The sequence below is a fragment of the Saccopteryx bilineata genome, chromosome 2 (genome assembly GCF_036850765.1).
Source record: "Saccopteryx bilineata isolate mSacBil1 chromosome 2, mSacBil1_pri_phased_curated, whole genome shotgun sequence".
Classification (NCBI taxonomy): domain Eukaryota; kingdom Metazoa; phylum Chordata; class Mammalia; order Chiroptera; family Emballonuridae; genus Saccopteryx; species Saccopteryx bilineata.
In genome coordinates, this window is record NC_089491.1 from 347,644,789 (window position 1) to 347,670,993 (window position 26,205).

The 26,205-nt window shown below is 43.3% G+C and overlaps 2 protein-coding genes across 9 annotated transcripts in view; both read right to left on the reverse strand.

The window, feature by feature from the left end:
- LOC136326527 (probable ATP-dependent RNA helicase DDX52) overlaps positions 1–26,205 on the reverse strand; it is a 198,599-nt gene that overhangs the window by 160,953 nt on the left and 11,441 nt on the right. The gene's annotated exons all lie outside the window — the stretch shown is intronic.
- On the reverse strand, positions 13,863–26,075 carry SKA2 (spindle and kinetochore associated complex subunit 2). Of its 7 annotated transcripts, none has more exons than XM_066255313.1 (6): positions 25,826–26,075; positions 25,429–25,543; positions 22,830–22,873; positions 17,423–17,509; positions 17,007–17,159; positions 13,863–14,272 (listed from the first exon to the last, which is right to left on the reverse strand). In XM_066255313.1, exons 1-6 carry the CDS (start codon positions 25,856–25,858, stop codon positions 14,204–14,206), a joined length of 501 nt encoding a protein of 166 aa, XP_066111410.1. In that variant the 5' UTR covers positions 25,859–26,075; the 3' UTR covers positions 13,863–14,203. The 7 variants fall into 7 exon arrangements, with proteins under 7 accessions (XP_066111410.1, XP_066111409.1, XP_066111414.1 ...); XM_066255312.1 differs by having other exon boundaries at positions 13,948–14,272; positions 17,007–17,183; XM_066255319.1 differs by lacking the exon at positions 25,429–25,543 and having other exon boundaries at positions 13,949–14,272; positions 17,007–17,183.

Below are 26,205 nucleotides of genomic sequence, written 5' to 3' on the forward strand. Positions count from 1 at the left end.
CACCGGTGTCAATTTTTCACTTTATCTGAGTGCATGGTACTGGTACCTCATTTACTTAGGTCACATACTGTGAACTACTTGTCTGGGTCATGTTCCGTGTCCCAATTGTGCGAATTGCTCTCTGTGTCCCTAACATCATGTCCGGGATGCACTTCTGGGCCCCACGGCTCCTATTTATGTGGCAGCTGTTGTGGCTCCTGGTCCAGGCTCACCTGCTTGCAGAGCGGGCCCTGGACCCTAACCTGCTGACCCCTACCACCTGGGGGCTCACCGAACCCTGGCCTCAGGATCAACAAAACCTCGCTGAAGAGCCTCATATGCTCCTAGAGAGGCTGAATTTCCCTCCCAACAGGAAGCCTCAGCTCTGCAGACAGAGGCCTCTGAGGAAGTGGAAATTTCTCCAACCCTCCAGGAAGACCCAGCTCAGCAACTGGAAGTCCCTCAGAAGGAAAAAAAACATTTGTTATAAAAGAGGAGGCTATACAAGTGCCTCCAAAGAAGGGCTCAGCTCCACCCCAAGTGCACTTTGCCAGTGCAGAGCTTTCTGCAGGTAATGAAGAGGGTCCTGCTCAGCCTCCAGAGATCCCTGAGGTGACTCTCCACCATCCAGAGCCCGTTCAGGCTAAGCAGCCAACCACTCCTGAAATTGCGGTTAGTCTGTGGACCTGGGGCTCATCATCAACCCAGGTCCAATGGAGGAGGCTGAAAAACCTGCCACCCTGCAGCAGACTACAGAGTCTCCAGAGCACCCTGAGGTGACACCTCCCCATCAAGAGTCCGCTCAGGATCAGCAGTCAACCACTCCTCAGGTAATAGTTCAGGCCATGGACATGGGGCTCACCATCACCCCACAACCTACCGAGGAGGCTGAACAACCAACAGACCTGCAGCAGACTACAGCTCCTCCAGAGCACCCTGAGGTGACACTTCCCCATCGAGAGCCTGCTCAGGCTCAGCAGGCAATCACTCCTCAGGAAACACACCAGTCCATAGACCTGGGACTCACCATCACCCTACATCCTATGGAGGAGGCTAAACAACCTACCACCCTGCAGCAGACAGACTACAGTGTCTCCAGAACACCCTGAGATAACACCTCCCCATGCAGAGCCTGCTCAGGCTCAGCAGCCAACCCCTCCTGAAATCGCAGTTGAATCTGTGGACTTGGGGTTCACCATCACCCCATGTCCAATGGAGGAGGCAGAACAACCTACCGCCCTGTAGCAGAATACAGTGTCTCCACAGCACCCTGAGGTGACACCTCCTCATCAATAGTCTGCTCAACCTCAGCAGTCAACCGCTCCTCAGGTTACAGTCCAATGTGTGGACCTGGGGCTCAGTGTCAACCCACATCCTTCGGAGGAGGCTGAACAACCTGCAGCAGACTACAGCTCCTCCAGAGCACCCTGAGGTGGCACGTTCACATCTGGACTCTGTTCAAAGTCAGCAGCCAACCTTGCCTGGGGTCATGGAAGGTACTAGAGCTCTGCAACCAGAGCCATCCAAACTACTTCCTCCTACAACTGAAGAGAAAGCCACCACGAGTGTGTGTAAATTCTGCTCCTGCAGGAATGAGACGCTGTTCTGGGTGGCTCTCAGCCCAAAGCAGAGGCTCCTCAGCGTTCCTGTGCTTATTGAGGCATTGTTTATTTAATAAAATTCACTGTTTTAATGTGTTCATTCAGTGAGGATTGATAAATGTGTAGTTATGACCACCACCACATTCAAGATACGGAATACTTTTGTCACCCTAAAAGCCCCTCAGGTGTCTTTGCAGTCAGTCCCTCCTCCCACCACAGGCTCCTGGCAAGCACCAGTCTGATCTTTGTCACTACAGTCTTGCCTTTTTTAAAGTGTCTTATAAATGAATCATGTAGCACAGAGGCTTTTGTGTTAGTGTAATCCTTTGCAGATCCGTCCATGTTGCTGCATCTGTCAGTAGTTCATTCCTTCTTATTGCCGTGTAGTATTCCAGTTGTGTGAATATCCCAGGTTGCTCATGCAGTCATCAGTTAATGTATATTTGAGTTGTTCCTAGTTTTTCTGCTTGTATAAGCTGCTAAAAACCATTTACAGGCAGGTCTTTGTATGAACATACGTTTTCATTACTTAGGTGTAAGATACCTAAGCATAAATTGCTACATTATGATGAGTGCAAATTTAACATTTTTTTAAAAAGATTTTATTTATTGATTTTAGAGAGAGGAGAGAGAGAGAGACTCAGAAGGAAGGAGTGGTAAGCATGAACATTTTAAGAAACTGTTAAAAGTGTGTTCTAAAGTAGTTGTACCATTGTGCCTTCCCACCAGCAGATGAGAGCTGTAACTGCTCCACAGTTTTACCTGATTTATATACATATATATTTTTAAATTAGCCTTTCTAGTAGGAATGTAGGGATATATTTGTATCTCATCGTGGTTTGAATTGGCATTTCTGCAATAGTTGATTATATAGACCGTGTATATGAAAATATCTTTTTCAATGAAGTGTCTGTCACTTCACTTTTTCCCCATTTTTTAGTAAATTTATTGAGGCGACGTTGGTTAATAGTATCTTTTTGGTGTGTGTATTTTTCTGAAGTGAGAAGCAGGGGTAGGGTGTGGGGGGAGTAGACAGACAGACTTCCGCATGTTCCCAACCAGAATCCACCCAGCATGCCCACTTGAGGGCGATGCTCTGCCCATCTGGGGCATTGCTTCTCTGCAATTGAAGCCATTCTAGCGCCTGAGGTGGAGGCCATGGAGCCATCCTCGGCTCCCAGGCCAACTTTGCTCCAGTGGAGCCTTGGCTGAGGGAGGGGAAGAGAGAGACAGAGAGGAAGGAGAGGGGGAGGGGTGGAGAAACAGATGGGCGCTTCTCCTGTGTGTCCTGGCTGGAAATTGAAGCCAGGACATCTACACGCCAGGCTGATGCTCTACCGCTGAGCCAACTGGCCAGGGAATATTATCTTATAAGTTTCAAGTGTACATCTCTATGATACATAATCTGTATATTGAATTGTGAGCCTATTACTCCAAATTTAAACCACCCTCTGTCACTATATATTTGAGCCTCTTTAACCCCCGCCACTGCCCCATCCCTTCCCTCTGGTAACCACCATACTGTTGTCTGTGTTTATGGGTCTCAGTTTTATTTCCTACATGAGTGAAATCATATAGTTCTTAGCTTTTTCTCCTCGTTTCAGTAGGCATAATATTCAAGATTTATCTATGTTTTTGCAAATGGCAATATTTCATCTATTCAAAAACAATTTTTAATTGGATATTTATCTTAATGAGTTTTAAAAGTGCTTTATGTAAGTCCTTTCTCTCAGACACGTGTTTGGTAAATATCCTCTTCTACTGCTGAGCCAACCAGCCAGGGCCACATTCTGTCTTTAGAATAGATTCAGAACCCACAAACAGAAAATGAAAGCCACTTTCCCACCTACTCCTATTTGATATCCCTCTTTGGTCACGAGCACCAAGATATGTTTTGTTCTTTTATTAAAAACTGTATTCCAGGAATTGTTAAAGGAAGCTCACTTCCAGAGTGCTCTTGAAATGGACATCAAGATAAGCCACAGACTATTCTGAGACAGTTAACACACCAGAGTTGACATAATAGCAAAATTTCTTCAGCTCAAAAAGAACATGATCATTTGATGTACAGTACTCAACAGTGACTCTCTTTCTGATTTCTTTTCTTGTTGGCTGCAATAAGGAAAGACACACAATCTCCATCCTCATGGAGCTACATTATCCTGCCTTAAAGTGTGATCTTGTCAGTATAAATCGTTTAGTTAAAACACTGCAACCTAAATCCTGAATCTCTAAAGCATGTCATAGTTACAGTCACCTGTTCCTGGAGTTTGCTTGTGTCCCTTTGTTCAATTTCATAATGGTTTACTTTCTGAGCATGTGGGGGTTGTTAATCAGAGTGATTTAATAAGCTGACAGTCCTGACTCTACCCTACTAATTTACTTTGTTTACCTTTTCAATGGGGATGGCAGCCCTTCATTCTAGCTAAAGCAGCCCCTCCTCATAACCCTGCCACACCATGCCCATTCCTACTTCTGTTTGTGCCTTTGGCCATCTAAAATTCTCTTATCTTGCTCTGCATGTGGAAGTCCTATGTATGTCTCAAAAGCCAGCTCAAGTTCACCTTTTCTCATAAAGCCTTCCCTGAGTTCTCCAGTCTTGCTAGTCCTAGTCCTAGTCCTTCTGTGAGATTTGTCACCATTTCTGGTGTGGGGGGGGGGGGGCAGCAGTAAGGCATTTCACTCTCCTGAGAATTTAAAAATATGGTAAATGATTTTTTTAAAAGGTATATTCCCAAGAAAGAGATACCAAGGTAATAAATACCAAGATCAACAGATCCTGGAGCAGAGCAGAGATGTGCAGGGAGCAAATGACTTCCTGGTCTGTCAGAGTTGAGTAAAACCTGACTGTATGTATTAACTGCTTAAGATAAACAGGTCTATCTGCAGAGGGTTATCAGCAGTAAGAGCAGAGAAAAGGTGAAGAAGAGACCAACCTGAGCATTGCCCATCCTAGCGGTGCCTTAGAGTAGAGATGGCAGATGTAGAGTCGGGCTATGGCTGTCCGTGAGACAGATGGATCCTGATAACTCAGTGTTTTCCATTGAACACTGGATTCAGCTGATTCCTGCTCTCTGTCTGTTCTCAAAAGTAGGCATCTGAGTGTGCTTTACTGTTCCCCAGTGGCCTCTCTCTATGCAATGTATTTCCCTGATTGTGTGGACACAGATGCTATCTGTGGAACTGATGTAATTCTGTTGTAATTTGGCGTTCTGGATTTTTATCAATCCTGTGGTGTCATCAAGGTGAAACTTCACCAATAGAAAGAAATGAGTTCTCTCAGTAAAGAGAGTCTGATTTCTGAGTCTATGAGGCTGGGGACAAGCCTGGGCTCAGATTGCTAAGGCGTCTGGGAAGAAGGCCTTCATACAGACAGTGCCAAAGATGTCTCTTGGTGGCATACTGTTTTGGGGTTTGTTTGGTTTTTTTTGAATTCCCAGAATCTCCTATACCTCCTTTAATTTCTATGTAGTTGAAATTTTCATTTGTAATTATTGATAGGGTTTCATTGTTTTCTTTCCCCACTTATATGATAAGCCTTTGAGGATATGGGCCATGCCGTGTTTTGTTTTGTAGTGAACAGTAAAGGTGTCCATAGGAAGAAAGAAGAGGTATTTTATCAATTCTACAAGTAATGCTACCTAATATTTATTTCAAGTAGCAGAGTCCAACAATGGACAGACCGTGTTTCCTAAGACTTTTGAAATGTCACCTTTTAAGTACTCTCCCTTCCAAGAGCATGCCTGCACTTTCTTCTTCCCCTACCCTCACCTTCCACACCAGGCACATTTTCCTTGCTCCCCCTTTTCTCCTAAGCTCTAAGGGATCCCAGGAGACTTGCAACCAGGGGAGTAGTGGGTGGCCGCTCATTTCTGGTTAACCCCTTGAACCTGTCTCCAAGGCCCCCTTCTCTCTGACTTTCTTCTGGAGTGCCCAATAATTCTTTATTTACTTGCAAAAAAAAAAGTGTTGTCTGGTGTGTGGAAGTCCCAGGTTTGATTTCCAGCCAGGGCACACAGGAGAAGTACTCATCTGCTTCTCCACCCCTCCCCCTCTCCTTCCTCTCTGTCTCTCTCTTCCCCTCCCGCAGCCGAGGCTCTGTTGAAGCAAAAATTGACCCGGGCACTGGGGATGACTCCATGGCCTCAGCTTCAGGTGCTAGAACGGCTCCCATTGCAGTGGATCAACGCCCCAGAGGGGCAGAGCATTGGCCCCTGGTGGGCATGCCGGGTGGATCCCAGTCAGGTGCATGTGAGAGTCTGTCTATCTGTCCCCATCCCCCCACCCCCTGCTTCTCACTTCAGAAAAATACAAAAAGAAAAAAGAGAAGAAGTCTCACCTTTTAGTATTCTAATCAGTGAAAGAAAATGCAGACGTGGTAATACAAGAGCAAACTATTTGAGGAGGAAATAACAGCATATCTGTATTTCTCACCTTAAACAAATGTATTAATATAAATTTAAGAAAAGAGAAAGAGCCCTAGCCGGTTGGCTCAGCGGTAGAGCGTCAGCCTAGCGTGCGGAGGACCCGGGTTCGATTCCCGGCCAGGGCACACAGGAGAAGCGCCCATTTGCTTCTCCACCCCTCCGCCGCACTTTCCTCTCTGTCTCTCTCTTCCCCTCCCGCAGCCAAGGCTCCATTGGAGCAAAGATGGCCGGACGCTGGGGATGGCTCTGTGGCCTCTGCCCCAGGCGCTAGAGTGGCTCTGGTCGCAACATGGCGACGCCCAGGATGGGCAGAGCATCGCCCCCTGGTGGGCAGAGCATCGCCCCTGGTGGGCGTGCCGGGTGGATCCCGGTTGGGCGCATGCGGGAGTCTGTCTGACTGTCTCTCCCTGTTTCCAGCTTCAGAAAAATGAGAAAAAAAAAGAAAAGAGAAAGAATCCACAAAAGTACTAGAAAAAATGGAAGCAACAACTTATAATCTGGTGGTAGGAAAGAGCTTTCTGAGCCTGATACCCCAGGCAGAACCGCTGGACAGATCTGACCACCTTGTCTGACACAATTAGCATACTCAGCACTGGTTTATGCCAAGTATAGGATGCAGTTTTCGATATACAGTATGTTCTGATTCAATCTCCACAATTCTGTGAGGACAAAATTACTTCCTTCTTCCATAGATGATCAACTTAAGATCCCAGTGGAAAAACCGAAAGTAGAACCCAGTGTGGTGTGACTGCAAAGCCTGAGCTTCTTACTCCAGTGTTCTGCCTCCTTAAGCCAGAAACACTGAGGAATATTTATAATATTGAAATTCATGAAGTCACTGAAAGAATAAAGATATTTAATATAAACAAAAGAAACAGTCAAGAGGAGAAGAGGCAAGGACTGTGAAGAATAGGATGTGTTGACTGTCACCATATCTGCAGTCCTCTTGTGGCTTATGGGCTGTGGGTTTTGATAGATTTCAGTTATCTAATGGTATGAAAGCACTGACATTTTCTTCTAGTACTTTTTATAACATTTCTTGTTATGTATAATTTTTATTATTTTAATTTTCTTAATTTTTAAAAAATCTGTCAATTGTTGGTTGTTTTTAGTGTGATTGACAGTTTTCCCCCCTACATGAAGATCCAAGTGTTCTAAAATCATTTATTGACTGGCTCTTTCTTTGTTCACTGACCTAAAATACCATCTTTGTCTAACTCTATTCTGTTGACCCAGTTATCTTTTCTGTACCAGTAGCAGTGTCACTAGGAGATTCCACTTCCTTTATAACATATTTTGGTATCTGGTAGGGTAAGCTCCTCCTTTTTTATCTTACTTTTTCATATATTTCATAGCTAGTCTTGAATATGTCAGCTGGCCAGTTTTTGCTTAACAAACTGTGTTGTAATTTGAATAGAATTGCATTGCATTTGTAGGTTAATTAGAGGAGAATTGACATATTACAACAGTCCAGGAATGTGTGTATTCTTCCTAGTGTCCTTCGGAAGAGTTTTTTATTTTTTTTTACAGAGACAGAGAATGAGTCAGAGAGAGGGATAGACAGGGACAGACAGACAGGAATGGAGAGAGATGAGAAGCATCAATCATTAGTTTTTCATTGCACGTTGCAACACCTTAGTTGTTCATTGATTGCTTTCTCATATGTGCCTTGAACATGGGCCTTCAGCAGACCGAGTAACCCCTTGCTGGAGCCAGCAACCTTGGGTTCAAGCTGGTGGGCTTTTGCTCAAAGCAGATGAGCCCACACTCAAGCTGGCAACCTCGGAGTCTCGAACCTGGGTCCTCTGCATCCCAGTCCGACACTCTATCCACTGTGCCACCGCCTGGTCAGGCATCCTTTGGAAGAGTTTTAAAGTTTCTATCACATAGGTCTTAGACAAAATAAATTTCTTTTGAAGTTTATTCCTTGTTACTTTATGCATTTTTATTGATATTGTAAATCAGCTTTTTTCATTTTCTAATTATTTATTTGTGGCACATAGGAAAGCTATTGAGATTTGCATGTTGATCTCTTGATTTTGGATTTAGCCATCTTACTGAATTTTCATGCTAGTTGTGATAAAATTTTTCTCAGTGCTCTTGAGTTTTTTAGGTTGTGCATCATCTCATAATTAAGTATGTTTTGTCACTTTCAAATAGTTCCTTTCTTGCTTACTAAATTGGTTAGGACTTCAACAATGATGAATAGTAAGAGTAGTAACAGCCATCCCACCCTTGTACTTGACCTTAAAGCTGCTTTGTTGATTTATTGTATGTATATATATTTTTCTTTTCTTCTAACTTTTTACTAGGGATTACCTGCTGAATATTATCTAAAACAGCCAATAAAATGCATTGCCAGCTGCAAGAAAACCCTACATTAGGAACTGTGGAAGAGTCCAAGGACTATTAAACAGAATTACTGTCCTCAAAAAGTTATCTCATTTAAAAGGGAACCAATAAAGATTTAGATAGTGGTTGCTGTAATGAATAATTATGATATTATTTTCTTCCAAAACAGATCTGTCACAGATAGGCCAAAGGAGGAAGAAAAGGAAGCTCAAGGTAAATGAATGCTAGTCTGACAGTTTTTAAAGTAGAATTTTAAAACTAGAGCAGCTTCCTTTTTCCGTAAGTGGCCTGCGGTGACCTCTGAAAATGGTTCAGTATTCACTTGACCCAGAAAACCCGACAAAGTCATGCAAATCAAATCTTCCTGTTCACTTTAAGAACACTCATGCCTGACCAGGTGGTGGCGCAGTGGATAGAGTGTCGGACTGGGATGCGGAGGACCCAGGTTCGAGACCCCAAGGTCGCCAGCTTGAGCACCGGCTCATCTGGTTTGAGCAAAGCTCACCAGCTTGGACCCAAGGTCGCTGGCTTGAGCAAGGGGTTACCTAATCTGCTGCAGCCCCACGGTCAAGGAACATATAAGAAAGCAATCAATGAACAACTGAGGTGTTGCAACGAAAAACTGATGATTGATGCTTCTCATCTCTCTCCATTCCTGTCTGTCCCTATCTATCCCTCTCTCTCTGTCTCTAAATAAAAATAAATAAATACATAAAAGAACATTACATTAAAAAAAAAATAACGCTCGTGAAACTGCCCAGGCCATCAAGAGTATGCATGTCTAAAAAGCCACCAAGTATCTGAAAGATGTCACTTTACAGAAGCAATGTGTGCTATACCACCCCTATAATGGTGGAGATTGTAGGTGTGTCCAGGCCAAACAGTAGGTCTGGACACAGGATTGGGGGTCCAAATAGTGTTGAATTCTTGCTACACTTTTAGAATGCAGAGAGGAATGCTGAATAATGGTTAGATATAGACACTGGTCATCGAGCACATCCAGGTGAACAGAGCTCCTAAGATGCAGCACAGAACTAACAGAGTTCATGGGCAGATTAGTCCTTCCATGAGCTCTTGCGGCCTCACTGGTTGATCCTAGCTGAGAAAAGCAGATTGTTCCTCAATCAGAAAAGAAGTTTGCACAGGAGAAAAAGTTATCCTAGAAGAAACAAAAGTTGTGGGCTGGGAGTAAATTCAGCAAAAAGTATATTTCAATTTGTTCATTTTATAGTAAAGAAACCACCAAATTTGGAAAGAACTTATTTATCCTGATGCTTTGCTGGATTTTGGGAAACTTGCTCCCTAGCCAGAGCTGAGATAGAATGGGACTGGCACAGATGCATCTGCTGTCACAGTCCTTTAAGGAAACGGGTGCAGAGGGAGAGGACCTGCTTGTACCTGTTCCTGCTGGTGGCGGGGGCGCTGGGGAAGGGGTAGGGAAGGCCACAGGGTCTCGGGGTCAGGGCACTAGTATTCTTCAAGGCTGATGAAGGGTAAACAAGTCCTTCCTGTAAAGTAGCAGGGAAGCTTCCCTTCTCAGCCTGCTGTTCTCAGGCCCCTTCTCTCCCTGTTCCCTTAATCCAAACCCATAGAATTTTAGACTTTTGACAGTAGTTTGTCTTTTCCTTTTTTTTTTTTTGCATTTTTCTGAAGCTGGAAACGGGGAGAGACAGACAGATTCTCGCATGCGCCCCACCGGGATCCACCCGGCACGCCCATCAGGGGGCGACGGTCTGCCCACCAGGGGGCGATGCTCTGCCCCTCCGGGGCGTTGCTCTGTTGCGACCAGAGCCACTCTAGCGCCTGGGGCAGAGGCCAAGGAGCCATCCCAGCGCCCGGGCCATCTTTGCTCCAATGGAGCCTCGGCTGCAGGAGGGGAAGAGAGAGACAGAGAGGAAGGAGAGGGGGAGGGGTGGAGAAGCAGATGGGCACCTCTCCTGTGTGCCCCGGCTGGGAATCGAACCCAGGACTTCTGCACGCCAGGCCAACGCTCTACCACTGTCTTTTCCTTTAATAGTGAGGAAATGGAGAAGGGGAAAGGGAAAATACTTTGCTCCCTGGTCACACTGTCAGTGGGTGTCAGAAAGAAGATGGTTCCCTTCCAGTTGGGGACTTCTCCATCGACTGTAAGGTTCTTGGGCTGAGCTACATTTTATGACACAACTCAGTTCACACACACCATGTAGACATAAGTAGTTCTAAAACAAAATTAGTATGCACTCTGATTTTGTCCTACTCTGTACTTTAAAAAACAACTTTGAAAAAAAGACTTTTGGCCCTGGCCGGTTGGCTCAGCGGTAGAGCGTCGGCCTAGCGTGCGGAGGACCCGGGTTCGATTCCCGGCCAGGGCACACAGGAGAAGCGCCCATTTGCTTCTCCACCCCTCCGCCGCACCTTCCTCTCTGTCTCTCTCTTCCCCTCCCGCAGCTGAGGCTCCATTGGAGCAAAGATGGCCCGGGCGCTGGGGATGGCTCTGTGGCCTCCGCCTCAGGCGCTAGAGTGGCTCTGGTCGCAACATGGCGACGCCCAGGATGGGCAGAGCATCGCCCCCTGGTGGGCAGAGCGTCGCCCCATGGTGGGCGTGCCGGGTGGATCCCGGTCGGGCGCATGCGGGAGTCTGTCTGACTGTCTCTCCCTGTTTCCAGCTTCAGAAAAATGGAAAAAAAAAAAAAATTAAAAAAGAAAAAAAGACTTTTGTTCTTGAGTGCTTGTTATGACCTTTAAACTGAGTTCAGAGCTCACTCATCAGTGACAGCCTACAGTAGGAAAGTCAGCAAGCTCAATAACTTTGCTAGTTTGACTCAGGCATTTAATTGGTGTGCTATAAGTTACAGAATAAAGCAGCTAGGAAAATAAAAGCACCTTCTCCCACACTGCCACCAAACGTTGCATGGGAGACTACGTCTGAGGGGGCCGAGGTAACATGCTTCTGGAGAGTAGACGGCTTCTGCCCTGTGTAGTTGTGCGTTTCTTTTCACTGCACGAAGGCACCTGGCCAAGAGCCAATGAAGTGAGAGGAGGTGACTCCTCCCTGGACCCCCTCCCAAGGCACATGCAGGGTCTCCCCAGAGACCTTGCAGGGCCATTTTAAACAGGCACGGAGAACTTCTGGGAGCCCAGCATGCAAGGAATCATTTTCAAGGTCCCAGGTCTGTGGCGACTGTTCTCATGACTCTACCCAGCTACCCAGTTAGTCCTAATTAAAGCACAGCTGTGCGTCGTGAGAGACATGGAAAATGGCACAAATCACTAATTGTTAGTATATTTTTCCCCCAAGGGGCTTTTTGCCAATTAAGGGATGTAACAAGAGCTCTGCAAAAAGCGAAATGGAGGTAACTTTGAGGAGGGTAAAGCACTGTGGCGGTCAAAGCAGGGAAAATGCAGAATTCGGATTTCCCTGTCTGCTTCTAGGGGAGCGGTGTCTGCAGCTGGCGGCCGCTATGGCTTAAAGATCTTTATAGACCACTGAGTGCCATTAGTAAAAAAATATGGCAGAGAGCCTACAGGATGAGTCATCTGATGAGGATGAGCCTTTGTACAAAATGTAAGTGATTGGGAACAATTTAGAATTCTTGTCTAAGGTGAGGAAATGGTTTAACTGTTCCTTACACGAGTAAAAGCCTTGGCCTTGTTTTTCTTCCCCCAGGGACCAAGGTGAACTCTCAGAAGTTAGGATTGAAGCATCAGAACCAGCTGCTGAGGACACAGGTGAAGAAAGGGAGGCATGACACCACCTCCTCGGGCTACCTGAAAATAGTGCTGAAAATGTGTGTTCTGCATTGCTGACAAAATATATAATTTCCTCCTTTTGAAATGTACAAATCATAACCGACACTAGCCACAAGGTAAGACATTAAAGTCCTGGCTGTGTAGCTCAGTTGGTTAGACAAGTGTTTTTCCACTGGTGGTGTGTGGACTGGCAGATTTCTGGCGGACCCACACCGCTCTACAGACCTCTGGTTGAGAACCACTGGGTTAGAGTGCTCACGACACTCCAAGGTTGCAGGTTTGATTCCTGGTCAGCGCACATAAAAGAACCAACCTATGACTGCATGAATGAATGGAAAAGCAAAATAATCTTTTTCTCTCGCTCCCTTCCTCTCTGTGGGGAAAACAGCTGTTAGGCTTACTTGCTGGTTTACTGGCTGCAAGCACTTTGCCTGATTAGCACATGAACATGTGACAGTCCCATGTGTGTGTGGTCTGCATAAAGCTACGGGTGTTTTCCCTCCGGGGAGAGTCTCCCAGATTGCTCTCCCATCACTACGAGGTGCAGTTTTCCTGCCCCCTCACCCTTCACTGCGAAAAGCAGGTTCTCCTTTATTAGCTCTTTTCCTTTTCTATTTGCTCGCCTGTCTTTGCTCGCCTCCAATAAACGGGTATGGCCGGACGCTTTACAGCTCTGCAGTTCCTCTACCCTCTGTCTGCGTTCATTAAGAACCTACCTGGCCTCAACCACCAGCTCTACACACTCTCTAAAATCAATACATTATATACAAACAAGCAGGCGCCACAGGCTAGAAGAGCAGAACTGAAGCTGGAATCCAGGGTAGCCAATGCTTCCTCAGTAGCTGTGTGGTCAAACAAGGGTGTGCGGCTTCTGTCCTTGTTTCCCCAATCCAGCCCGTCCCTGGGAACTGGAAAACACATCACCCTCAAGGGGTGGAGGTTATTAAGCCAAATAACAATTTGTCTGGTGCTGTCTCCCCTGGCTCACCGAGTACGTTATTTACAACATACCTGACCTCCTGTCCACGGAGCATCATGCAGTTCCGGTCCCTGGCATCAGGTCTTTGGGACTGGCAGAATATTTGGATCCCCGAGCTGACCTTCACGTGAGGTGGGGCCTGTCTTTTCCCCCAAGTGTTAATTAAGCTCATGCACAAATGTGTGCCCTGTCTTGCTGTAGCGGGTTCTCCTCCCTTACAAGCTAGTGGAAAATTCATGTTGGGTTTTGGGGTTTTCGTTTTTAATTTAGAAAACTCCCAACTGCTGGACAGCTAGTAGGGAGGTGCCGGAGAGACGGGGTTAAGAAGAATGTGTGAGCGCAGTAATTGCACAAGACTTCTCTCCTCGGGCCCTGACTTCAGGAAACACACAGCTGAGCTACTTCTCCATCCCTTGTCCTGCCGCAGCCTCTCCTGACCCCGCTGAGGGTTGGGTGTGTGCTGCTCGGCGCCCTCCCGCTCAGCTGGCACCCAACCCCCAAGTGACAACGCACAGGTTCCTCCGCTCCCTCTGCAAGGAGCCGCGTTGCTAGATCATGTAGTACGTCAGTGACTTAAATGCCTGAGTAAAAGAAATTCTGAATGAACAAGCTTCAATAATCGACCTAAATGACCACAAAGGAATGCTGGTGGTTAGCAATCTGAGATGGAGAATGGTGCCAGCCATGCAGGGGACAATGGCACACAGTCCCTCAGTGGGTCAGCGGACTGGGAAACAGCCCAGTGTGTTTGTGGTGGGAGAAAGCAGGGGAGATGCAGAATTCACATTTTTCTGTTTCTTAGGAGGGCGATTCCTGGAGAGGCAGCTGCTTTGGCTTACAAAAACAGATGCAAAATAGTGTTAAGACTTTCTTGCCAAAAAATTTCAAAACTAAGTGTGTGTGCATATATTGTTTAAATCTCTTTATTCACATTCCATTCTTTTGACTGAGATGTATTCAATCTGTTCTTATATTCCCCTCTTTTGTGAAAGGCATCACTATCTAGTCACACAGGCCAAATTTCCTTCACCATACTCTACCCTCTAGTTACCAACTGCTAATAAGACATTTTCCTAAATTCCTCTGAAATTGATCTCTTCACCATTAGAGGTTTGTTTTTTTGCAAGTCCATTTCTTCATAAGTCTGACATGTGAGGTTTTAATTGCTGTAAAGCAGTTTTCTCTTCTTCAGTCAGTGGTGACAGCTAGAAAACAAATGACAAAGAAATGAGAAAGTCTTTATTTCAAAAACCTTTAAAGGTTTCAACTGCACTTTAATTTTTAAAAAAAAACCTTTAAAGGCTATTAAGTTAATTTAGTTAACTTCCTTTTTTTTAGTGAAAGGAGGGGAGACAGAAACATATTCCCACTTGCTCCCTACAGGACCCACTCAGTAAGCCCCCTCAGGGCGGGTATGCTCTTCCTATCTTGGGCCAGTGTTTGGTAACAAAGCTATTTTTAGTGCCTGAGGTGAGGCTCCAGGGAGCCATCCTTAGCACTGGGGCCAAGTTACTTGAACCAATCGACCCATTTCTGCAGGAGGGTGAGGAGAGAGAGAGAGAGAGAGAGAAGAGGGAGGCAGGTGGAGAAGCAGATGGTCACTTCTCCTGTGTGCCCTGATCGGGGAAATCAACTAGGGACATCCACATGCCAGGCTGACGCTCTACCACTGACCCAACTAGTTAATTTCTTTATCACACCAATTTTCCATAAGCTCACACCATTTATTTAACCACAAAATTTAGGAAAGCAGGGAAAAAATAGATTATTTGGCTATCCACATATAAAGTGCTTTGATATTTGGGCTTCCAAATAATTTGCAATTAAGTTGAAGAAACCAGACCAAGAAATCAAACAACTGAAGGACTACAATTGAACAGAACCAAAGAAGCTGCATTTGAATGACATATTATTAAAGTATTTTGATAAAGAAATGTGAACAAAATAATCTGCAAGTTTCCTCATAAGTAAAAACTTTGGCTAAATTTAAGAGTAATTAAGATGCTTTTATCTGCAAGTAACAGAAACACATTTTAAAATGGATAAATAATAAGAAAAGTTATTATCATTGCAAAAGAAATACAGAAAGAGAGCAGACTTCAGGGCTGGTTTATTCAGCAGCTCAAGAATGTAGGGACTCCGTGTTTTCCATCTCAAGGCTCTACCATCCTTGATGGTGGCTTATCCTCAAGCTGAGAGGAAAATAGATCTAGCAGTGCTAGGCATCACATCTATACAAAATATTTAGAAGAAGAAAAGTGTCTCTTCCCAGGGCTCTCTCAGTGGTGAGGAAACCCTTCCTCATTTCCTACTTCCGGACCTTCCTTCCTCACATGTCACATGGAACACAAACCCATTCCTAAATCAAATTTAAGGGGAAATCCATTCACCCTGCCAATAATGCACACACTGAAAAGCTGAGGTTAGTGCCAACTTTATTTACCTCAGGCATGAGGCTGTGAGGGACGGCACACATCTTAAGAAAAGCAGCACCCTCGGGCAGGAAGGGAGAGCAGAGACTGAGAAAATAACCAGTGCATAGTATCCACGAAAGCCGGTAGGAGTAAAGGCAAAGGGAGGAAGAGACGCTGAAGGGGGACTTGTAAAGGACTGTCACAGAGCACCAACACACAAGCTGGCTGGATGGAAAAGGGAATTAACAGGAGGCAGAACCTAAAGAATCTAAATAGAAGTCTGTCTAACCATATCCAGTCGTCCTAAGATGTGTTCCAAGACCCCCAGTGGATGCCTGAAATTGGAGCTAGTTCTGAACACTATATATGTTACGCTTTTTCTTATACATACATACATACATACATACGATAAAGCTAACCACCCAGGACCCCTCAGTGCCCTTAATTGCCCTCCCCTCCCCAATATTCATCTCTCATGACATAACAGAAACATCTAAACTACCAGTTTACATTTGTGTGTGTGTGTGTGTGTGTGTGTGTGTGTGTGTGACACATAGATACAGAGAAGGACAGACAGGGACAGACAGGCAAGAAGGGAGAGAGATGAGAAGCATCAATTTTTCGTTGCGGTACCTTAGTTTTTCAATGATTGCTTTCTCATATGTGCCTTGACGGGGTGCGGGTGGGGGGGTTCAGCAGAACAAGTGACTCCTTGCTCAAGCCAACGACCATGGTGTCATGTCTATGATCCCACGCTCAAGCCGGTGACCCGGCACTCAATCTGGTGAGCCGGATAAGCCCATGCTCAAGGTAGTGACCTTAGGGTTTCAAAACTTGGGTCCACTGCCTGACCAGGCAGTGGCGCAGTGGATAGAGTGTTGGACTGGGATGCAGAAGGACCCAGGTTCGAGACCCTGAGGTCACCAGCTTGAGCGCGGGCTCCTCTGGCTTGAGCAAAACTTACCAGCTTGGACCCAAGGTCGCTGGCTCCAGCAAGGGGTTACTCGGTCTGCTGAAGGCCCACGGTCAAGGCACATATGAGAAAGCAATCAATGAACAACTAAGGTGTCGCAACGAAAAACTGATGATTGATGCTTCTCATCTCTCTCCATTCCTGTCTGTCTGTCCCTATCTGTCCCTCTCTCTGACTCTCTATCCCTGTAAATAAATAAATAAAATTAAATTAAAAAAAAATTAAAACTTGGGTCCTCAGCATTCCAATCTGACGCTCTATCTGCACCACCACCTACTCAGGCAGATTTAATAAGTATTATTATCTTTTCTCTTCAGTCATGGCCATGTAATCCAAGACAGCATATCTTTTAATCAGCCATGCCAAGTCTACATGCTCATTTTAAAATAAAAGGACCTAATAAAATTTAAAAGAGAGTCAAGAGAATCTCATTTCTATCAACAGTTCAAACTGACTGCTAAATTTTAAATGAAAATTACTAAGGATTTATCTTTCGAAGCAACACTCAGAATAAAAACTCTTCAAATCCAACATGTCAACTGAAAGCATTACCTCCAAGTCCGTTTGCTTTTGTAGTTCTTGTATCATGGTCATAGTCTTACTGAAAGTGGCACAAATGCGGCTCTTAGTCACGTTCTGCTCATCAGCAATTGGCTTAAAGCGTGCACACAAAGTTCGATATCGAGACTTTATCGCTGACAATTCCTGTAAGAGTGTAACTGGATTTTTCTACATCAGAAAAAAATGTTTATATATCTTAAATTGTCAGAATGAAAAATTAAGCTTTTTCTTAAAATTTAAAATATATGCAACACCTTCTACCATCCATTTAATCACTGTCAGTATTTTATTATGCAACTATAAATTTAGTACTTAATATTGTAATTGTTATAATGACTATTAGAAATACTATTAGAAAATCTTATACTAAAATATTCTGTTGAAAAGACATTGATTTTGCAGTTTACCTTGCCTGGGGAATCAGGATGATTAGTCTTGATTTCATATTCCAGCCTGTATTGAATGTAATCCAGGTCAGAGTCAGCTTTCTGGAACTAAAAATCAGCATAAATCATTATTTTGTAAGCCAAAACACATGTTAATAAACATGATATTGCAACTATTCTTTCTTTTCTCTTTATATAACCCTATTTTGTGGGAAAACAAGCAGTAAACAGACCGAGTCCTTGCTGCCCATCCCCCCACCTCACTTGCTTAATTAAATTGCTAGAGGCTGTGGGAGGCTCTAAGCCAGTGGTTCTCAAAGTGTGCACTCTAGAAGATTTCCAGGTGTGCCCTATGGTATTCCAGAGAAAGAGGTGCCTGTTGGGGACCAAAAAACCAACAGGGTTTTTGGAGTTTAGATTTTTGGGGGACAGAGGCTGTGTGGGAAATTGGCTGTAAGCTGACAGTCTGCCCAACCCCCCACCTCACTTGCTTGATTAGGTTGCAAAAGGCTGTTAAGCTGTGGTACTGGATTGTTTACACTATCCCATGTTCCCCGGAAAGACTGGAGGCAAGTTTCTTCTATCCTTTGTTTGGTGTAAAGTTAAGATGATATGTATGGTGGGGGTTTTCTGCACCCAACACAATTAAGAGTAAAGAGAGAGGAATTCTTCAATGTATTGACAGGAAATGAGAGTTAGCCTTTCAAATATATGCCCAAACATTGAAGAAATCGCTAGGACACATCAGGCTCATGTTTCTCATAAACACAAGAATGAAAAAACTGGCCCTGGCCGGTTGGCTCAGCGGTAGAGCGTCGGCCTAGCGTGCGGAGGACCCGGGTTCGATTCCCGGCCAGGGCACACAGGAGAAGCGCCCATTTGCTTCTCCACCCCTCCGCCGCGCTTTCCTCTCTGTCTCTCTCTTCCCCTCCCGCAGCCAAGGCTCCATTGGAGCAGAGATGGCCCGGGCGCTGGGCATGGCTCTGTGGCCTTTGCCTCAGACGCTAGAGTGGCTCTGGTCGCAATATGGCGACGCCCAGGATGGGCAGAGCACCCCCCCCTGGGGGGCAGAGCGTCGCCCCTGGTGGGCGTGCCGGGTGGATCCCGGTCAGGCGCATGCGGGAGTCTGTCTGACTGTCTCTCCCTGTTTCCAGCTTCAGAAAAATGGAAAAAAAAAAAAAAAAAAAAAAAAAAAAAAAAAAAGAAAAAACTTAACACATTTGCGCTGGGACCTGCTGAATTTACTAAATCTTACTAAGAATGTATCTATATATATAAAAAGATAACTTTTTTGTCATTTTTTTATTTTTTAACCCCTCTTTTTTACAAATTCTAAAAAGGATAACTCAAAAAAATGTAACATAAAAATGTCTTTTAATGTTAAAATAAATTTAATTTTGTCATATTTATTTTAATTTCCATAAAAGCACACTTGGACTTTATATTTTTTCTTTAATATTTGACTTAATTATTATAACATATTTCTCAGAAATTTGTATATAATGAGCCTAAAATTATTTGTAGGATTTTAAATGCGCCCTGACTTCAAAAACTTTAAGAACCACTGCTCTAAGCTGACAAAGATCCCTGCAGTTTAAGGCTTAAATTGCTAAAGGCTAAGCTCTTCCCCACAACCTCTGATTTTTTGATTAAGTTGGTAAAGGCAATTTACATGCCCTTCTCACACTTACATGTTAACTATAATGCTGGTGGTTTCTACTCTTCCCATCCCTCACGTCCCTGGAAGAGACTGGAGGCAGTTTTCTTTTTATTCTTTGTTTTGTGAAGTTAAAATGTTATGCATGGAGGGGTGTTTTCTGCACTTGGGAAATTCTTGGTTTGCCTCAGAAATGTGACTTTGTATTTGAGCTCTTTGTTTTGCAAATGGCTTTGCTCTCTGCACTATAAAGTGTTTTTGGGGTGCAGGCTCCCTCTTGCAAGCCATCAGCTTGGCAATGAGGCCTCCCGATACCATCCTTTTTCTTTCTGTGTTTATTTTCTAATCCTCCACCATTCCCACACAAGACCTGCACAATTGAGTCACACTGGCTCACGATATTATTTTGATAATGTGACATTTTGAAAATATGGAAATAAAAATGTATAAAAAAGTCTACATGATAGATATAATACCCAGGCTCTATTAAAAAATTTAATAGAGGATAGAATGTAGACCTGGGACGCTGAGGTCCCAGGTTCGAAACCCCAAGGTTGTCAGTTTGGGTGTAGGCTTGCCAGCTTGAGCGCAGGGTTCCTGGCTTGAGTGTGGGATCATAGACATGATCCCCCTTGAGAAAGGATCACTGGCTCAGCTGGACACTCCCCCATCAATGCACATATTGAAATGCAGAAAAGAAAGGCTCTTAGCAAAAGTAACTTTCAGCAGAACTTACTTTCTCTAAAACAAAGAGACTTTCAGCAGAACTTATTTTTTTCTAAAAGACTATCTACCCCAGCCTTGTGGCTGGTTTCCTAGGCTGTAGCCTTGGGATAGTTCTGCAAGGTTGTAGATGTTCCCAGAATGTTTCTCCCTGAATTAATCCTATAAACATTGTAAGAGAGCTTGTTTTACTGTTTTGTTTTACTGCAATGCTTCCCCTCCTCCATATTCCCCAATCAGTGTGTAATTTTGTCTTTAAAAGCTGACTTCAAACTGTGTTCGGGGCCGTATGATTTGAACGACTTAGTTCTCCGTGTGGTCGTCTGCTTTAAAATAAAAACTCCTTAATTTGGCTACTTAATTGTGTGGCAAAACATCTGTTTCTCGCTGTTCTGATACAACAATATGAGAAGCAATCAATGAACAACTAAAGTGCCGCAATTACGAGTTGCTGCTTCTTATCTTTCTCCCTTCCTGTCTTTCTGTCTGTCTTGCTAAATAACAAACAAAAAAAACAACTAGTTAATGTTTTGAAAATCATTTCTCTATTTATCTTTCTTAGATTTTGAGCCAAAATTAAGATACCAAGTAGCCACTGTATATATTAATACAGGAATTAACAATGGCTTCAAGAATTCCTTAGTATCACTGACACTCTCATCAATGAAGCAGTGGTTTTCTCTCTGGTAGGAAATTTGGTTTCAAGTTAAAACACACAGAACAAATTTATTTTCAGGGGTACTAATAGTTTCAATTATCTTCAATCCCATTTACCAAAGACCTACAGATAATATGCCACACAGACCAAAATTAGAGAACTCAGTAACAAATTATACAAGGAAAGCTGCATGTACCACAGAAGTAGCATTCTGAATAACCCCAATTTACTGAACTGAGGTCCTAGCACAGAACCTTCATCTGCAGCAAACCCCTAAGGGAGAAAAAAGGTTAAAGCTGACACAGGCCTAAAATGTGTGTGTGTACATACAGGAAAGCTGGAAAGGATATCTAACACAGTGTTCAATCAAAGTGCTTTACCTCTGAATGTGGTTATTCTACAAATTATTAACTTTTTGAAATTCTGCATCTTTTATACGATCTTAAAGCAGGTACCACCTTGAATTTATCAGGGAAACAAACATCCATGAATTGCTATGGAAGACAAAACATGATTTCTTCAGGGAAATTGCCTATTCCTAGCCTAGGAGACTGCTTTGAGGAGTGGGTTCAGACCTTACTATGAACTTAAGCTCTAAACTGAAGGTTGGTTTGAACCCTTAGTAGAAAAAGTAAAAGGCAAACTGTAAAACAACAACAGCAACTATAAAAGTAGTTGCCAAGTCTAATGAGAAACGGTCTAGAGATATTTCCATTACACAAAAGTTAACCAAGAATTCTACTTTGGAATGCAGAGTAAGACAAAATGGCTTCAGAAATTAAAATGCTTCTAAGAGCAGAAGCTATCATCATCGAACAGAATTTCAGAAACAGATACTAAAATTCCCACCACTAATTTCTCTTATTGTTGACCTAAATTTGAATGGAAAACATTGCAATTACCAAATGTCTATCTTTATAACCAAAACCTTTTGGAGTAGAAATAAAAGGAAAGAGAAAGCTAGTTTTTATTTTTTAAATTTTTCCAAAAATCTCTACTAGCACAGATTCAGAAAAACAAATGTAGACATACTTAAATTTTTTAAAAGTATTTAAAATGTCTTCCAAAAATAGACTTTTCATTTGTCTTATATACTTGCTAGACTAGATAGATACCAGTTAAATTAATCGATATTTAGACTTCATAAACATACTAATAATTACTATATATGTGTGGGTATGCACAAAGAAACTCCTGCTGGCATAATTTCCTTTATATTAAAGAAAGTGCACTATCCTATATAACACGTGGATGGAGAGGAGAGTGAAAGGAGGGGACAGAGGAGGACAAATCAAGGTAAACAAAGGCTCTAAGAATTCAAGTGCTGACTTAATTATTGAAATAGACCACAATCTCATAGCTTTATATATAATTCAAGGTCTTATGTGACATTCTAAAGCATAATTTTAAATAAAAGTTTTTAAAACTTAAAATTGCCACAGAATTAAGATTATGGCATTTGTGGCTTCACGGTTACCTTAAAACAATCTCTATTCTGGAAACCCTTAATTTATTTATGAGCCAGCAATTCTTAAGTCTATGTGTGCTTTTTAACTTGATATTTTGGTTGTGCTTAAAGTTTAACTAATATGATGAGGGGGACATGGTTTGGTGTGTAGATGGTGTTATATTGAGTTGTACACTTGAAACCGTCTCAACACAATAAATTAAAAAATCAAAAAAATGTTTAAATATTATAATCCCAGTCTATTTAAACAGTGTCTTCTTTTTAAGAGAGTAGTTTCAGCTATGACTTCCTGTAATACTTGGAAGTCCACACTGTATTAAAATCATCAAACTAACTAAAAGAAGTGGTTCCTGCTTTTGAGTAATATATTTAATAAGATACAACAGAGACGCTTCCAATCAATGGTTTGATGGAGTCAGCTAAATTTTCAAGAACTTGTGCAAGCCGATTGTTATACACATTCACTAAGAAATAAATTATATAAATTTAGAATTAAATAAATTAAAATATATACTAAAAAACAACCTCTTAGGTTCTTTTTCTTTTTTTTTACCATATTTTACTATTATCTATGCTCTTGAGGTCTATCATATCTGTATAGTGGAAATACTATATCATGTGCTACTATACGTACATGTCTTCCCAACTCCACTTTCAATGACATCATGGTGGTAACTTGAAATTGGTCAGGATAGAAATATTTATACCAGGAAGACTGACAAACACTAGAAATCAGTGCTTTTTACCCCCTCCACTAAGCTACATTTACATGTATACCACTACTTTCAGAAGTTTTTTTTTTAAATTCCCATCGCCTAAGTAATGTGTGCACATTTCTAACTGAAAAATATTTGAGAGAATAAAAAGAATTACAAACAGACTTTAAAAGACAGAAAACTAAAAAAATTAAGAGTAGAATTACCATATGATCCAGCAATTCTACATCTGGGTACACACCCAAAGGAGCTGAAAGCAGAAACACAGTTATGTGTACACCTGTTTATAGGAGCATTAATCATTAGAGCCAAAAGATGGAAGCAACCTGCGCCCATTAACACATGAATAGACAAAATGTGGTATGTACATACAATGGAGTATCATTCAGCCTTAAAAAGGAAGGAAATTCTGATATATGCTACACCATGCATGTACACTGAGGACACTATGCTAAGTTAAATAACCTAGTCACAAAAGAACAAATATTGTATGAGTTCACTTCTATAAGTGCTTAGAGTAGTCCAGTTCATAGAAAAAGAAAGTAGAATGGTGGTCACTGGTATTGGGGTGGATAGAATGGGGAGTTATTGTTAAATAGATGCAAAATTTCAGTTTGGAAAGGTGAAGTTCTAGAGATGGATGGTGATGGTATTGCACAGAAATATACATATATTTAATACCACTGAACTATGCACTTAAAATGGTTAAAATGGTAAATTTTATGTTATATATACTTTATCACAAATTTTTTTTTAAAGACAGGAAAAGCAGCTTGAGAATAGAATGTTATGACCTGTGAAGAACTGAACAGAATATTTTGTGATAATATTTAGGAGGGAGGGGGGGAGGGGGGAAGGGGGAGGAGGGGGGGGGAGAAGAAGGAGAAGAGGGAGGAGGAGGAGAAGAGGGAGAAGGAGGAGGAGAAGAGGGAGAAGGAGAATGAGGAGGAGGAGGAAAAGGAGAAGAAAAAAGAGAAAGAGAGAGAGAGAAAGAAAGAAAGAGAAAGAAAGAAAGAAAGAAAGAAAGAAAGAAAGAAAGAAAGAAAGAAAGAAAGAAAGAAAGAAAGAAAGAGAAGAGTGAAGGAGGGAGAAGGGAGAAGGTGTGCAGATGGGGAACCGGAGGTGACAGACCAGTGGTGGCCTTTGATTCTAGGAAAACCTAGAGAAGAGTCTTCCGGTTGTGAAACCATAGAATGTGTCAGGGTTTTGGAGCCCTATGTGTCTTTACTAGTGGGTGGTGCGAGGCTAGAATAGAGGAATGGCCCACCAGTTTTTGGCTCTACTGTTTCTTTACAGTCTGTCCAAATCTAATGGAAACCTGCATGTGAATGGCCGCGATGGCCACGATGGCGGCAGCCCCTGGCCTTACACATCCCATCAAAATTTTAAATTATTAAAAAAAAATTGGTATCACTTAGCATCTTAGATTTTGGCAGAAGTATGGATCTGGAGGGAGAAATTCAGAATGGGGGAGAAGGGCAAGACAATGTTAGTATATATGCCTGCTGATAGAATCAAACTACACTATTTTAACATCATTTTAAAAAGACAGTTAATGATAAAAATAAAACTTTGAACTAAAAGTTAGTTTTTAAAGAAAATCCATCTCCTCTGCCATCTCTCTCCCTATCTCCAATGCCACCCCACTTCAAGAAAATTAAAACTCAAAATACTAGAAGAAAATTAAAGTTCAAATCGAATTTGTATACGAGGCACTGCAATTAATACATCAGAAGAACATCCGTAATAAGTTATATCAAGGTCTCACATTGAAGGGTAAGAATAGGGGCGGAGATGGTATTCAGTTTCTTCCAGGGTCATTACACTTGCAGACGTTAAAGTGACCAAAGGTTCAGCTTGGAAAGAGCAACACAGGCACAAATGGTATCTAAGGAGTAAAGCCGGAAAATGGCAAGGGGAGGAGGGGCGGGTTGTGGTTGGAAAAGAAAGTTTTGGCTTCTTAACCTTATTTTCTTTAACAAAAAACAGAAGCTCAACGATGGGTGAGTTCTCCAAATTCCACGTTTTAAAGGAAGCTCCCCCCCCAAAAAAAAAAACTGGTAATGCAACGGGGGAGGAGCGCGAAGAGTTGAAGATGAAACAAGGGGGACTAAGAAAAAAGCTCGGGCGACCAAGCTGGTAGTAGTCTAGGGGCGGGAAGGAGGGAATAAAGAGGACAAGCGAGGTAATAATCCACAGAAGAAAATTAAGACAGATCTCCAACTTGGTCCCCTCGTGCAGGCCAAGCAGCAGGGGAGTTCTTTACAATTATTCGGCCCCGCCCCGTGAATAAAAGGAGGCGCCTGACCTGTGGTGGCGCAGTGGATAAAGCGTCGACCTGGAAATGCTGAGGTCGCCGGTTCAAAACCCTGGGCTTGCCTGGTCAAGGCACATATATGTGGGAGTTGATGCTTCCAGCTCCTCCCCACCTTCTGTCTCTCTCTCCTCTCTCTCTCCCTCTCTCTCTCCCCCTTTCTCTCTCCTCTCTAAAATGAATAAATAAAATTTTTAAAAAACTAAAAAAAAAAAAAAAAAATCTTAAAAAGGAGGCAACTGGAGAGCAGGGTGACTCGCCTGTCCCAGTCCTGCCCGCGCTCCAGGACGGGAGCTCAAGGTGCCGGTGCCCGTCGCTCGCTCCCCCACCATGGACTGCCTGCCCCCTCGCGCCAAACAAAAACTGGTCCAGGGGCTTTCCTGGCCGCTAGGAAGTTGAGCACGCAAGTCTAGCGTCCTTTCTCAGACTTCCCCAGTCCGCCTGAAGGGATTTCTCTCCGCCCCACTCAGTTTATCCTCACCCAATCCCACCCTGCATCCCCTTTCTCGGGAATGTGAACGACCTCTCCCCTTCTTGGGGCGTTTTGGGACCATTCCAGTAACATCTTCTTGATAGAAATACAAACGCATGCACCAGCTGCAGCTCCTAGAAGCAGAAGGAAAGTGAGAGAAAGGAACAAAAAATTTCAATGGCCCCACACGCTCAGGATCTCCCGCCATTTCCCTCATCAGTTTCCCAGATGTAACCCCTTCCCCCGGCGGCCGTTAAAAGACCAGGCGGTGGCGACTCCCTTTGGTGCACGAGGAAACTCAAGTCTGGCTCAACCTCCGTTGCCCAGGGTTTCCGGCGACTCCAAATTGCGTCCCACTCTGGAGGCCATCGGGGAAAAATAAACTACCCAATAGATCTCCTTCACTTGACACTTACCATCAATTCCAGCTTATCCACCTCCTCTTCCATGTTTAATAGTTGACACTCCTCAGGCCGCGGCAGCGCTTAATCCGCAAACCATACCATCTCTACTTTCAATTTCACAGTATGGCACAGCAGAGAAGATCGCGATTGGTGCAATCGGAAGAACATCCAACCATTTACACAAAAGCTTCCACAAACAAGATAAGAGAAGTAACACACCCTCTTTCCTCTCTTGCTTCTTCTCCTTCGCTCCCGCCTTCCTCCTCTTCATACAAGTAGCGCCTCAGCTCTAATTGGTGGAGCGTGATGCTACCTCAGCCAATCACAAGCCAGAATTTGCTTCAACGTTTCTGAGATAATTTAACGTTAGAAAGAGAAACCAACGCTAGGAT